General features: G+C 41.5%; 1 protein-coding gene across 2 annotated transcripts in view; it reads left to right on the top strand.

The window, feature by feature from the left end:
• Nucleotides 1–15000, top strand: part of LOC120566001 (nuclear factor 1 A-type) — a 71196-nt gene that overhangs the window by 45929 nt on the left and 10267 nt on the right. The window contains exon 1 of one of the 2 annotated variants that reach the window (XM_039812187.1): nucleotides 479–1332. The exons of the other annotated variant lie outside the window; for it this stretch is intronic. Within the exon in view, the coding sequence (XP_039668121.1) occupies nucleotides 1306–1332 (27 nt within the window). The 5' untranslated portion in view covers nucleotides 479–1305. Of the gene's footprint in view, nucleotides 1–478; nucleotides 1333–15000 lie in introns of those variants that run through there. 2 annotated transcript variants of the gene reach the window in all.

Genomic DNA, 15000 nt, shown 5'->3' with positions numbered 1-15000 from the left:
TCTATGTTGTTTTCCGCTGCCCACCGACCGGACCCCGAGAAGTTTCTCTCTCAATGCAGAGGGACCATTTCGTCATGCAGAGACTCGGAGCTGCCGGGGGGGGAATGTCCACCTCGTGTTTTCTAATCAATAGCGATCGATAAAAGCCATGCATAGTTTCATCTCAATGTTCTCCTGAACGGCGGGATCCCGGAACACACACACACACACACACACAATGCGCGAGGGAGGATCGATGTTTTTTCTTTCGGATCAATAAGCACAGAGAGCGATCAGTTCGGGGCTCTGCAGGGTCACACAAAGCGACGCAGTCCGGCCCGCGGAGTGACTGGAGGTTTCTCCCGGAGCTCGGAGCAGCAGACAGCCACGCAGAGGAGGTGGCGCTCCGCTCTGCGTCCGGGACAACACCGACTCTCTCTCTCTCTCTCTCTCTCTCTCTCTCTCTCTCTCTCTCTCTCTCTCTCTCTTTACCGTCTCCTCCTGTTGGAGATAAATTAACGGAAAGCAGCTGTCGGTTGTTTTAGAGGCGAGGCGGCCGTCTGGCAGCTCAGGGATCCCGTTTTTGCCTTTCTCTTTTTCCCGGGACTCCGCGGACACTACTACTACTGCTGCTGCTGCTGCTGCTGCTGCACCGCACCCTTCGTGCCCGAGCACCGAGGAGCCGCACTGCCGCACGCCGGCCACAGCGCACCGCAGGGCGGATAGACATGTTGCCGAGGTCCGCTGTTCGCCACGGAGCTCCGGCGGTTTGAAAATTTAAATTTAAATTAAAAAAAAAAAAATGCACTTTCGGGACGTTTGGGAAATTTGCACCGTCCAACAACACCGGCCGCTCTCGCCTCACCCTACACCACACCGGGCTTCCCTGTGATTATTTCTCCTTTTGTTTTTTATTATTTCCAGTTTTTCTTTAACGGGACTTTTCTCTTGTTGCTGGAGATGTTCTTCGTGTCCGGGCTGAAAGTTGCGCGCTCCCCGGCGGAGGGCCTCTAACAGGTCCGGACAGTCTACATGTAACCCGAGGCGGGGTCAAAGTTCAGCCCTGGTTGGAAATGTGAAAGCGAAGGGGGCAAAAGGAGGGCTCTATTTCCCCTCACTCTCACTCCTTTTTCTGTTCTTTCCTCTTTTTTTTTTCTTCCCACACTTACACTACACTCTGCGTGCGCACACGCACGCGCAGACACACACACACACACACACACACCCAGGCTGGAGTTACAGTAACACACACACAAACACACACACACACACACACACACACACACACACACCTACCTTCCCGATCTAAGATTAGATCCGACAGATATGTATTCTCCGCTATGTTTAACACAGGTGAGTCTGCCTTTTTAAACTTTTCTAAATGGTCTTAACTGTGTTTATTTGCAACAGAGCTCGCGCACAGCTCTCCTATAGGGTGCTTACTGTACACTGAGGACCGTATAGACTCTATAAGAGTCTGCGGAACAGAGTCTGCTCACACTTGGAGCTGCCGTCTTTCCTCTCCGCTGCAGCACATGGCGGACAAGCCAAGTTTCCCAGTCATTAAAGTATTTACCTCCGAGCATTCATTTCTTCATATTTAGCCTATTGCACTTTTGTCGGCGACTTCCCCGCCGCGCAGCCCTGCCTGTTTCCTGAGTGGTTTCTGTGGAGGTTTTAAGCCGCTGCTTGTGTCTGTTTCTCTGCGGGCTGCACCGCGCACTCTGCCCCGGCTTCTCCTCGGACTGAAGCCCCGGGCTCAGGCTCCCCTCTCCCCTCTCCCCGCTGCCAGTCCGACCGGAACTCCGGCTCACAGTTTGTGGTGTTTAGCTGTCGGTGTATATACTTTTTTTTTATTTTTATTTTTTTATTTCCACCTTTTTAGCGTAAACTTTTGAAGGCCGTAATTTGCGCTTGAATGTGGCCGCGTAAAGCGAGCCACGTACGGCCGTAATCTGTAGCCTCTACGCGTACACTTGGCTCTGTTTTTTCTTCACCCTGAAAAACTTTCCATCTGTGGCTCCACTCGCCACACTTGACTTGAGTTTAGCTTCAGAAAGACACGCAACGGAGCCGATGTGTCGAGTCTCCGTCTTAACGCTGTAGGCCTGCGTGCGACTGTGAGTTACGGCATGTTGTTTCTGGGCTGCGTGTGCGAAACTGGCTTCGTATTTGTGCAGAAATCAAGAGTTTGTGCGTGTGCGTGTGTGTGACGCAGGGTCAGGAATCTGGTTCTTCAGCTGCAGGAGGCTCTATGGGTTTTTCTCCCCCCCCCACCCCACCCCACCCGGCTGCATGTATTGAACCCTGCAGGTTGATCCTGTTCAGTAAAAAAAAAATTAAAAAATCAAAGTGGATTTTGATCATTAATTGCTTCCGTCCTGCTGCTCTTCTTCTCCAGCCGGGCCTCTCAGAGGAACCTCGGCCCTGCAGAAAAAAACAAAAAACAAATGTTTGTGTGTCAGAGGTGACCTGAGGTGACACAGCAGCCCCCCTGCAGCGTGCACGCGCAAAAACACCAACCCCAACAAAAAAAATGTTATTTCACACCTGCAGACGACAAACTGAAATCTAAAACCATCTGAGATGTATTTCCCTTACACAAATCCTGAATTTAAAATAATGAAAGAAAAATGCATTTTGCATATCTATCCACCAGTTAGTAATTCTTTCAATTTGACCTAATTTTTCCATGCTTAAAAAATAAATAAAATAAATCCTTTTCTCTGCCGCAGTGTTGTGTTCAATGTCAGAGGTTAAAAAAAAGGATTTAAGAGCTTTTTTTGGGAGGTGTGGGGGTTGTGACCTCCTGGAGATTCTGGCTGCAGATTTTTTTTTGGCTTCCTCTTGTAGGAATTATCGTCTTAATCTCCTGAAATTCCCCGCAGCCAATAGACGCAAATAGAGCTCACACCATTTACAGCACGACAAATCGCACCTATTTATATTTAAATATGACTTTATTTCTGCGTCTGACACACGCATATTTAAATACCCAAAAATATATTTTTTTAAATGCATGGCATTGCCAGGATTGTTTTTGGAAATTAAATTATCATATTTTGTATTAGTTATCACTGAAATTAGGTTATTCATTTTGATCCCAAAAAAAAAAATCCCTAATATTTAATTCTATTTAATTCTAATAATGTATGAAATCATCCTGTAAATAGTCACATCCTCTCCGGAACATTTTGGATATCTCTCTCTCTCTGTCTCTCTCTCTCTCTCTTGGCTCCTCGTCTTTCTTTTTGGGGGGGAGGGGGGCACTTTTAGGTCTTTTTTTTGGTTGTTGAATGCGAGACCCCCTTCCACCGAAATGATTTGTCATGTTGATTTGTCTGCTTGGACGTTCGCTGTGTTTTCCGTGCCGTGTTTTTTTTTGGAGACGCTGTGAGAGACCTGCAGGATGGAACAGGAGCTTTAACCGTCTAATCTGATTACCAGGGCCAGTAAGACCAATAATCAGCAGACTGCGTCGTCGCCTTCTACAAATCCTCCTCACCACCCCCCCCAAGCCTTCAAACATCACATCAACACCATTCAACGAGACGTTTTCACCTGGCTGTACCCGCGGTGCTTGCAATCTGTTGTGGTATTTATGCAAATGAGCACATTCGTCGTTAGATTCGGCGCCGTTTTTGCCCATGTTAACAGACACTTTCAAAAAACTTGCAATACGTTTTCTGTTTGTCTCGATGCACGTAATCAGCTCAGTCATTTTCACGGTGATATCTAAAGGTTTACATTTTTACCCTATTCAGGTGAGAGAAAGAATGCATATGCGTACGAATAGGCTATATTCGGGTCTTTTTCACAACTTTCCCCTAATGGGATTCTTCGGGGCTTTTTTATTCCTTAATCAGGACATATTGAGGATACATAATCAGTTGATTTTGTTGCAATTTGTCCTACTCTTTGTTCATAAAAATGACTGGACTACATGCTTCTAACTCCTTTGCTCTTTTCTTTTATTTGAAGATTATTTTTTGGGGGGGACTTTTCAGCCTTTGTTTTGACAGGACAGCTAGGTGAGAAAGGGGAGAAAGAGAGAGGCAGGGGGGGAGACATGCAGGATATCGTCACAGGTCGGACTCGAACCCTGGCATAAGCCTCTCAGTACATGTGCGCCTGCTCTACCCGCTGACCCAACCCGGTCGCCTCCTTTGCTCTTTTAAGAATCTGAATGTGAGCGTATGGTTTTAAATTTTTTGCTCATTTAACGTTGTTTTTTATGTGTGAAAATCTCTGATATTTCAGATTATTTTTCCATCATTGAGTGGAAGAAGCGTGTGTGTGTGTGTGTGTGTGTGTGTGTGTGTGTGTGTGTGTGTGTGTGTGTGTGTGAAGCTTGTAATCCCTCCTCAAACAATCCAGCCTGCCTGGAACAAGCACGGCCTTTTTTATTTGGCTTCATCGAGCCCAAATTTTGATCCATATTTTCCTACCGTTTTAAGCTAATATAAATCCAAACTGCTGATTCCCTTTTTAAGAACCCTAATTCATGTTAAACTGGAGCTCTTGTTTTTCTGATCAACGTCTACACAGTTTTGGGGGTTGTACGAACATCTGGAGGATTTTCTTTTGCTGAGCTGCCGCATTCAAAGAACCGCGATAAAATCTGAAATGTTAACGCGTCGGGGAACTTTGGGGGGAACTCCACTTTTAAGCTAAAAATGACATTTTGTGTGTGAAAACATTACATTTTCTGCATTCTGGTGAATTTTTCTGCAACATTTTATGCTGGCCAGTTTAGATTATTGGATTATTATAGATTATTGTAATTGTTTGTCCACAAGTACGTGCTGAAAATGAATCCAAAATGGACAGACATCAATTGCAAAAAAAAGCTAAATTAATTTTCCCGCATTCTGGTGAATTTCTTTTGATAGAGGGAGAGAGACGGAGAGAGAGGGAGAGAGACGGAGAGAGAGGGAGGAAGAGAGCGAGAGATGCAGAGAAAAGGAGAGAGTGAGAGGGAGTGAGAGACATAGAGAGAGAGAGAGAGAGAGAGAGAGGGAGGGAGAATAATCAACAGATTGTGTGTTTAGTAAATCTGATTTCTGCTCCAACAGCCTCTGACATAACGATACTAATATATAATTCTGTGTTGGATCAAACATCTCGTATATTCATCCAGATAATAAGTCAGTTTCAGCCCAAAAGTTGCACACGAGCGGAGGAGGAGGAGGCCTGCTAGAAATATATATCTCTCTCTCTAAATAAAGACACACAGAGGATGCTATCTGAAGGCATCGCGCGGCCAGATCACATCTTCCAAACTGCTTATTAATCTCCAGAGAAAAACACGTTAGGATATGTGTTTAACCCTCCTGGTGTCCTCGGGTAAATTTGACCCGTTTTTAAAAGTTTTCTACATCAGAAATTTGGGATTCTTTTATCCAAATTGTCCAAAAAATTACATGGATTCAATGCTCACTTGCAAGTTAAACGAAGAATCATTTCACTACTTCATTGAATTTTGTGAGTTTTCTTTCCAAAAAACTGAACTAAACTTTGACAAAAACACAAAAACATTGATATAATTTCACATAAGTGATGTTTCTTGAACATGAATTTGAAAAACAAATTGTGTAAAACTAGTGGTAAGAGTGGTGTGAGTGGTGTGTACAGTATACCGATGGTAGTGTAGAAAAAACCGAAGAAAATGTTGAAAAAGAGCGTCAAAACAGTGTCTTTAAAAGCGTCAAAAAAAAAAATGTTCAATTTCAGTTTTGACCCTGGAGGACAACACAGGGGTTAATAAACATAAAGCAGGAGTCAGAGATGCTGAAACAAACCGTCCAATCAGGACAGAGAAAGCTCTCAGAGACGATGAAAGGTTTCCACTTCCACTCTTCAGCAAATTGTCCTTGTTTCATGTTATTTAAGGATGTTATAACCCTTGTTCCTCGCCATATTCTGCCCGGAAATCGCCACATGTCGGATTCGAACCCTTGACCACTGCGTCGAGGCATGAACCTCTAATTCTATGTGCGCCTGCTCTACCCACTGAACCAACCCAGCCACTGTTGAGCCCTTTCTTTCGTCTAGTAGTAGGTATGGCTGGGTATATCGTTCATAAAATTCCGATACCGGTACCAATACCAAAGCTGTGACCTCACTACCAATGTTATAAAATCCATTTTTAACAAAAACGAAATCACAACATTACAGCAAAAATCACAGAAGTTATTAGATCTTGGTAGAAGCATGCTGCGTGCTTATTGGTTCACTGACGCTGATGAGATTGACTTCTTAGGGAATTGAAATTTGGTATTGAATGATGAGGCACTAGTATGAGATACTCGATACTAAGGAGGGAATTTGGTCGGTGCTAACACCTTAACGCCGACTGTCGCTAATTTGCATTTCCATTCCGACTGCAGGCGAGATAACGTGTGTATTCCCCCAATGCCGGTTTGTTTACATTCAATAAATACCTAGGAACCTTTTGCACACACTGGTTTCTCGTAGGACCGGTCGGAGTGGGAACTACATCCAGTTCACGGAAGCAAATTAACCCTAACCCTAACCCTAAAAAGACTACTGTCAATGTTAGGGAGTAGGAGAGTGTTTTCTTTCTTGCTGTTGTCAAGATTCATTTATTTGTCAATTACTTGAAAATGTGTTTTATTAATTTTACCATTTTGTAAAGAATTTTACCATGAATGCCTGTTGTTGCTAATTTGCATCATACCTAAATTTATGTCTATTCTATATGCTATAGACAAATTAACAATCTCAACTTAATTTAGCCTCAGCTTGGAGCCAGGAACACACATAATAAAGTTCTTATATAATTGTGAATAAAGGGGCTAAAAAGTATTGAATTCGGTACCCAGCCCTAGTAGTAGGGTTGGGTTTTAAAACGGTACCGGTGCCTTAATGGTGCCTGAACCGATTCAAAAAAGAAGGGTACTAAACAACAGTCAGCGACATTAAATAACGGCTTGTTTATTGCTGAGGCCATATGCTCAAAATTATATGATTTAATAACAATGTAATCACTGTAACTTATAACAATAACTTATTTCACTAGGAAATATAGCTGTTGAACGACAAAAACAACCACCAGATGGGAAAAGGGCATTTAACAATAACTTTGAATGCACCACGAGGCTGTAGGTTACCCGGTGTCGAAATCCTCTACGGTGAAATACAGAAAAACTTTACATAAGGGGGTAAGCCAGCATCTGAAAAGCGTAGCTCCTATGGCGCCATTTTGATGCTACCAAGCCATCACCTCCCGTTAGCATCCCATTGACTCCCATTCATTCTGACGCCACTTTGACAGCGAATAACTTTACATCTGAAGCGTTTAAAGACTCTATTTGTCCGTTGTTTATTTCTAAAGAAACACAACAATGTATAAAAGGCTCCATTACCTTGTAGCTCACGTTATGGCTCCGTAGCAGACGCTTTTATAACAATAGGCTAACGATTGGGTCATAACCACGAGACTTACTGTCACACAGTAGAGGAATTACCGTATAGTACAGGAGAAGCTCACAGGCAGTTTGGACTTCCATTAGCTGCCCATCCTTGGTCTGTAGTGATGTCATTTGTCTCTGAGAGTGCTTTTTTCATCGTTGATTAATGTGTGGATTTCCACTTCCGCTCTGCAGAAAATGATCTTTGATTATTGTCCTTTTGTCATGTTATTTATGGATGTTGCACTCCTTCTTCCTCGCCAAATTCTGCCCAAATGTTGAGCACTTTCTTTCAGTCCGTACCGATGTTATTTGTTTCTGAGAGGGCTGCAAACTACCGATTATTTAACTAACCCTGAAGCGACAAAAACGTAGAAGAAAGCGACAATAACTTTGGAAGAAGAGACAAAAACAGCAAAACAAAGAGACTAAAATCTAGAAACAAAACGTGTAAAGTGTCAAAGAAGCATCTATAGTTTTTGGGGATTAATGTGTGGATTGTTATCTGGATGAATGGATGAGTTGTTTGGTCTCTAAAATATGGATCAGTGTTTCCTAAAAAAGCCCAACATGACGTCCTCAAATGTCTCGTTTTGTCCACAACTCAAAGATATTCAGTGTCCTGTCCCAGAGGAGAGAAGAGACTAGAGCAATATTCATATTTACCACACTGACATCACACAAGTTTACCTGTTTTTACATTAAAAATGACTGAAAACAGCTTTATGCCATATGTAAGGCTATAAGTAAGTTTGTAAGGGGGGAAGGAAAGAAGAAAGAAGGTATTTAGGAAAGACAGTAGGGAAGGAAAGATGAAAGAAGGTAGGGAATGAAAGATGAAATAAAGTAGGGAAGGAGGTAGGGAAGGAAAGATGAAAGAAGGAACGTAGGGAAGAAGTTAGGGAAGGAAAGATGAAAGAAGGTAGGGAAGGAAAGATGAAAGAAGGTAGGGAAGGAAAGATGAAAGAAGGAACATAGGGAAGAAGTTAGGGAAGGAAAGATGAAAAAAGGTAGGGAAGGAAAGATGAAAGAAGGTGGGGAATGAAAGATGAAAGAAGGTAGGGAATGAAAGATGAAAGAAAGTAGGGAAGAAGGTAGGGAAGGAAAGAAGAAAGGAAGAAGGTAGGGAAGGAAAGAAGAAAGGAAGAAGGTAAGGAAGGAAAGAAGAAAGGAAGAAGGTAGGGAAGGAAAGAAGAAAGAAGGTAAGGAATGAAAGATGAAAGAAGGTAGGGAAGGAAAGATGAAAGAAAGTAGGGAAGGAAAGATGAAAGAAGGTAGGGAATGAAAGATGAAAGAAAGTAGGGAAGGAGGTAGGGAAGGAAAGATGAAAGAAGGTAGGGAAGGAAAGATGAAAGAAGGTAAGGAATGAAAGATGAAAGAAGGTAGGGAAGGAAAGATGAAAGAAAGTAGGGAAGAAGGTAGTGAATGAAAGATGAAAGAAGGTAGGGAAGGAAAGATGAAAGAAGGGCTTGCTATTGTTCATCGGTGTTTTAATCCCTCAACGTCGTCTTCCAGGCAGCGCTGCCTGGAAGACGCTAGGATTAGGTAATGGTTAGGGTTATGGCAATGGTTATGGTTAAGGTTAGGTGCCTTGAAGTCAACGGTCATAGCGCTGCCTTGAAGTCAATTAGGCAATGGTTATGGTTATGGTTATTAAGGTTAGGGGCCTTGAAGTCAATGGTTGCAGTGCTGCCTTGAAGTTTATTAGGCAATGGTTATGGTTAAGGTTAAGGTTAGGTGCCTTGAAGTCAACGGTCATAGCGCTGCCTTGAAGTTGATTAGGCAATGGTTATGGTTATGGTTATTAAGGTTAGGTGCCTTGAAGTCAGCGGTTGCAGCACTGCCTGAAAGACGACATTGGGGGCTTAAAACACCATCGAGCCTCTCGGTCGTCCTTCTCCAACAGCACCAGCCGTTGACGGCGAAGTCTCGCCGGCTCGGCCAGGGCCCTCGCCGGCGAGCGACAGGCCCGTAACTCCCTCAGCGTGTCGGTGTGAGAGTCAGTAGGCAGGGAGGCAGGGAGGGAGGGAGGGAGGGAGGGAGGGAGAGGGGGAGGATTACCAATATTGCTCCTCTAAATGACTGTTATTCAGAGCGCTGTTGTTCGGAGCCCATTACATCTGTCAGCGAGGGGCAGAGGGGGAACGTGTAAGCTCTCACACTCCCCTCGCAGGTTTAGAAACGCTGATTTCCTCTGAAGGGGAAAACGCTGAAAGAAAGAAAGAAAGAAAGAAAGAAAGACCCCCTCCTCCTCCTCCTCTCTCCAAAAAAGAGACGAAGAAAGAAGCCTGGGGAGCGGCGTCAGTGGGGTTTAACCAGGCTTAAAGTCAGGCTTTTATTCTGAAATCTAAAGAGATGATTCTCACATGTTGTTTTAATAAATATCAGCTTAGATGTGAAATGTCTGTTTGGGGTCTCTAGCAGGCACACACACACACACACACACACACACACACACACACACACACACACACACACACACACATATACATACACACACACACACACACACACACATATACATACACACACACACACACACACACACACACACACACACACACACTACACATATACTACACACACACACACACACACACACCACACAATATACATACACACACACACACACACACACACACACACACACACACACACACACCACACACACACATATACATACACACACACACACACATACACATACACATACACATACACACACATACACACACACACACACATGCATATACACACATACATACATACATACACTACACACACACACACACACACACACACACACACACACACACACACACACATACAGATACATACACACACACATACATACATACTTACATACACACACACACACACACACACACACACACACACACTGACATACACCGGATACCAATACCGACACACACACACACACACACATATACACACACGCACACACACGCACACATACATACATACATACATACATACACACACACACTCTCACACACACTCACACACACTGACATACACCGGACACACACACACACACATACACTCGTGCAGCTGTCTTTTTGGGTCCGCAGCGCTGAGATAAAAAAAGAGAAAATGACTCGAGAAATAAATTCCAGAAACGAGAGAAAACGGAGAGATCATCTCGCACCCACTGGGCCGAATATGGCCTTGTTTTTTGGGGGGGAAACAGAAACAGGTTTTTGAGGCCAGATGTAAAATTTAAATGAATGAAATGTGGAGATGAAGATACAGAAATACAGAAGCTGAAAAATGTCAATATTTTCTAAAAAACAAAAACAAATGTCCTGATGTTTCCAGCAGAAACCAGTCCATGTTCTTCTCCAGTAACCCTTGGGTTACTTAATTTGACCCATTTAGTAAATGTCTATATCAGAAATATGAGTTTCTCTTTAACTTCCTAATTTGAATTAACCAAAAATTACACGGAGGGATGATTCCACGCGACGCGCTTCGCAAGTACAACAGAAGATCGGATCTCTAATGTCAGTGAATTTCGAGTGTTTTTGTTAAATTATTTTAGCATTTGAAAAAGAAATTGAAACATTTCGAGACAGTATCCTCACTGAACGTTGACATACACCAGTCTGTGATTATCCTTCCTTTAATATCAGTCTAAATAGTTCATCATTTCTGCTTTGTTTTTGTACCTCCAGGATTAAGTATAATTTCCCTATAAATTAGGTTTATTGACCATGAATTCCAAAAATAAGTGTAAAACTAGTAATGAGTTGGTGTTAGTGGTGTTAGGGAAAAGAAGTGTAAAACGACAACCAGAAAAAGCGCCAAAAAACATGAAAAAAAAGCACCAAAATTGACAAAAAAAGGGTAAAAAAGGTCAGAAAAAAAATGGATTTTTTGGATTCTCGGTCCAATGGAAGACTTTTTCTGCAGAGATTTACTTTGTTGTATTTTATTTCAAGATACTTAGTGGTGTTTATACATGGTATTGAAAAGAAGTGTAAAACGACAACCAGAAAAGCGCCAAAAAACATGAAAAAAAAGCACCAAAATTGACGAAATAAGGGTCAAAAACATTTTTCCTTCTCTTTTTGGCCCGAGAGGATGACAAGCGCTCGGCCCAGTGGAAGACAGACACGAGGGTTAATGGATCATTTCCTTTTTCTTTTTCTACTGTTGTATTTTATTTCAAGATACTGGCACAAGTTTTCTAGGAAAGTCCCTGTTTATTCCAGAAAAAGCGTCAAAAAACTTGAAAAAAAGCACCGAAATTGAATTAAAAAAAAGTGGATTTTTTGGATTCTCGGTCCAATGGAAGACTTTTTCTGCAGAGATCTACTTTGTTGTATTTTATTTCAAGATACTGGCACACGTTTTCTAGAAACGTCCCTGTTTACTCAGCCAGAAATGTTGAAATTTAAACATTTCAAGACAGTATCCTCACTGAACGTTGACATACACCAGTCTGTGATTATCCTTCCTTTAATATAAGTCTAAATAGTTCATCATTTCTGCTTTGTTTTACCCTCCAGGATTAGGTACACGTAGCTTTATTGACCATGAAGTCCAAAAATAAGTGTAAAACTAGTAATGAGTTGGTGTTAGTGGTGTTAGTGAAAAGAAGTGTAAAACGACAACCAGAAAAAGCACCAAAAAACATGAAAAAAAGCACCGAAATTGACAAAAAAGAAGGTATCTTAAGCCAGTATCTTATTTGAAGATACTGGCACAAGTTTCTGGAAAATTCCCTGTTTATTCAGCCAGAAATATTGAAGATGATCTCAGTTTTAAAGAGTCCGAAGGAGGCTTCTAGGCTTGTGCTTGTGAAGGTGAATATTGTTTGCAGTGCTCAAATTCTCCAAATATTGTCGTCCTAAAAATGTTGTCTTAAATAAGCACCAAAAATCAACCAGCCATTAGCTTCAGATAATCATTCTTTTGATTCTGGAGGAGCTATCTGCTTAATTTTTGTCTCATTTTTCTAAAAGAACAGACACTTCACAGATTATTATTATTATTATAATTATTATAATTATTATTATTATTATTATTATTATTATTATTATTATCTGACCAAGAAGGCAACATTTTCTTTTATTTCAGGAAAACTAAAAAGCAGATTTTTTTTAGCAGGAGATTAGAAAAGAGCCGGTCACAGACTCCTAAAATGTTCTCATTTTCTTGAAGAATTACCTCCCAAAAAACAGCCATCACTTTAACATCCTTTCATATTCCATATATATCTGTTTGCATGGCAGTTGCATCCCATTTTTGGGATTAATATCTATCTATCTATCTATCCATCTATCCATCTATCCATCTATCTATCCATCCATCTATCCATCTATCCATCTATCTATCTATCTATCTATCTATCTATCTGTCTGTCTATCTATCTATCTATCTATCTATCTATCTATCTATCTATCTATCTATCTGTCTGTCTATCTATCTATCTATCTATCTATCTATCTATCTATCTATCTATCTATCTATCTATCTATCTATCTATCTATCTATCTATCTGTCTGTCTGTCTGTCTGTCTGTCTGTCTGTCTGTCTGTCTGTCTGTCTGTCTGTCTGTCTGTCTGTTCTATCTATCTATCTATCTATCTATCTATCCATATATCTATCTATCTATCTATCTATCTATCTATCTATCTATCCATCTATCTATCTATCTATCTATCTATCCATATATCTATCTATCTATCTATCTATCTATCTATCTATCTATCTATCTATCTATCCATATATCCATCTATCTATCTACCTATCTATCTATCTATCTATCTATCTATCTATCTATCTATCTATCTATCTATCTATCTATCTATCTATCTATCTATCTATCTATCCATATATCTATCTATCTATCCATATATCTATCTATCTATCCATATATCTATCTATCTATCCATATATCTATCTATCTATCCATCTATCTACAGTGCCTTGCGAAAGTATTCGGCCCCCTTGAACTTTTCGACCTTTTGCCACATTTCAGGCCTCAAACATAAAGATATAAAACTGTAATTTTTTGTGAAGAATCAACAACAAGTGGGACACAATCATGAAGTGGAACGAAATTTATTGGATATTTCAAACCTTTTAAACAAATAAAAAACTGAAATATTGGGTGCGGCAAAATTATTCAGCCCCCTTAAGTTAATACTTTGGCAGCCACTCTTTTGCGCCGATTACAGCTAGCTGTAAGTCGCTTGGGTATGTCTCTATCAGTTTTGCACATCGAGAGACTGACATTTTTGCCCATTCCTCCTTGCAAAACAGCTCGAGCTCAGTGAGGTTGGATGGAGAGCGTTTGTGAACAGCAGTTTTCAGTTCTTTCCACAGATTCTCAATTGGATTCAGGTCTGGACTTTGACTTGGCCATTCTAACACCTGGATATGTTTATTTGTGAACCATTCCATTGTAGATTTTGCTTTATGTTTTGGATCATTGTCTTGTTGGAAGACAAATCTCCGTCCCAGTCTCAGGTCTTTGCAGACTCCATCAGGTTTTCTTCCAGAATGGTCCTGTATTTGGCTCCATCCATCTTCCCATCAATTTTAACCATCTTCCCTGTCCCTGCTGAAGAAAACCGCCCAGCAAACCATGATGCTGCCACCACCATGTTTGACAGTGGGGATGGTGTGTTCAGGGTGATGAGCTGTGTTGCTTACGTCCAACATAACGCGTTTTGCATTGTTGCCAAAAAGTTCGATTTTGTTTCATCTGACCACAGCACCTTCTTCCACATGTTTGGTGTGTCTCCCAGGTGGCTTTTGGCAAACTTTAAACGACACTTTTATGGATATCTTTAAGAAATGGCTTTCTTCTTGCCACTCTTCCATAAAGGCCAGATTTGTGCAGTATACGACTGATTGTTGTCCTATGGACAGAGTCTCCCACCTCAGCTGTAGATCTCTGCAGTTCATCCAGAGTGATCATGGGCCTCTTGGCTGCATCTCTGATCAGTCTTCTCATTGTATAAGCTGAAAGTTTAGAGGGACGGCCGGGTCTTCGTAGATTTGCAGTGGTCTGATACTCCTTCCATTTCAATATTATCGCTTGCACAGTGCTCCTTGGGATGTTTAAAGCTTGGGAAATCTTTTTGTATCCAAATCCGGCTTTAAACTTCTCCACAACAGTATCTCGGACCTGCCTGGTGTGTTCCTTGTTCTTCATGATGCTCTCTGCGCTTTACACGGACCTCTGAGACTATCACAGAGCAGGTGCATTTATACGGAGACTTGATTACACACAGCTGGATTCTATTTATCATCATTAGTCATTTAGGTCAACATTGGATCATTCAGAGATCCTCACTGAACTTCTGGAGAGAGTTTGCTGCACTGAAAGTAAAGGGGCTGAATAATTTTGCACGCCCACTTTTTCAGTTTTTTATTTGTTAAAAAAGTTTGAAATAGCCAATGAATTTCGTTCCACTTCATAATTGGGACCCACTTGTTGTTGATTCTTCACAAAAAATTACAGTTTTATATCTTTATGTTTGAGGCCTGAAATGTGGCAAAAGGTCGAAACGTTCAAGGGGGCCGAATACTTTCGCAAGGCACTGTATCTATC

The sequence above is a fragment of the Perca fluviatilis genome, chromosome 9 (assembly GCF_010015445.1).
Source record: "Perca fluviatilis chromosome 9, GENO_Pfluv_1.0, whole genome shotgun sequence".
Lineage (NCBI taxonomy): Eukaryota > Metazoa > Chordata > Actinopteri > Perciformes > Percidae > Perca > Perca fluviatilis.
Note: the sequence above shows the minus strand (reverse complement) of the source record. Positions and strands in the feature narration are given on the sequence as shown.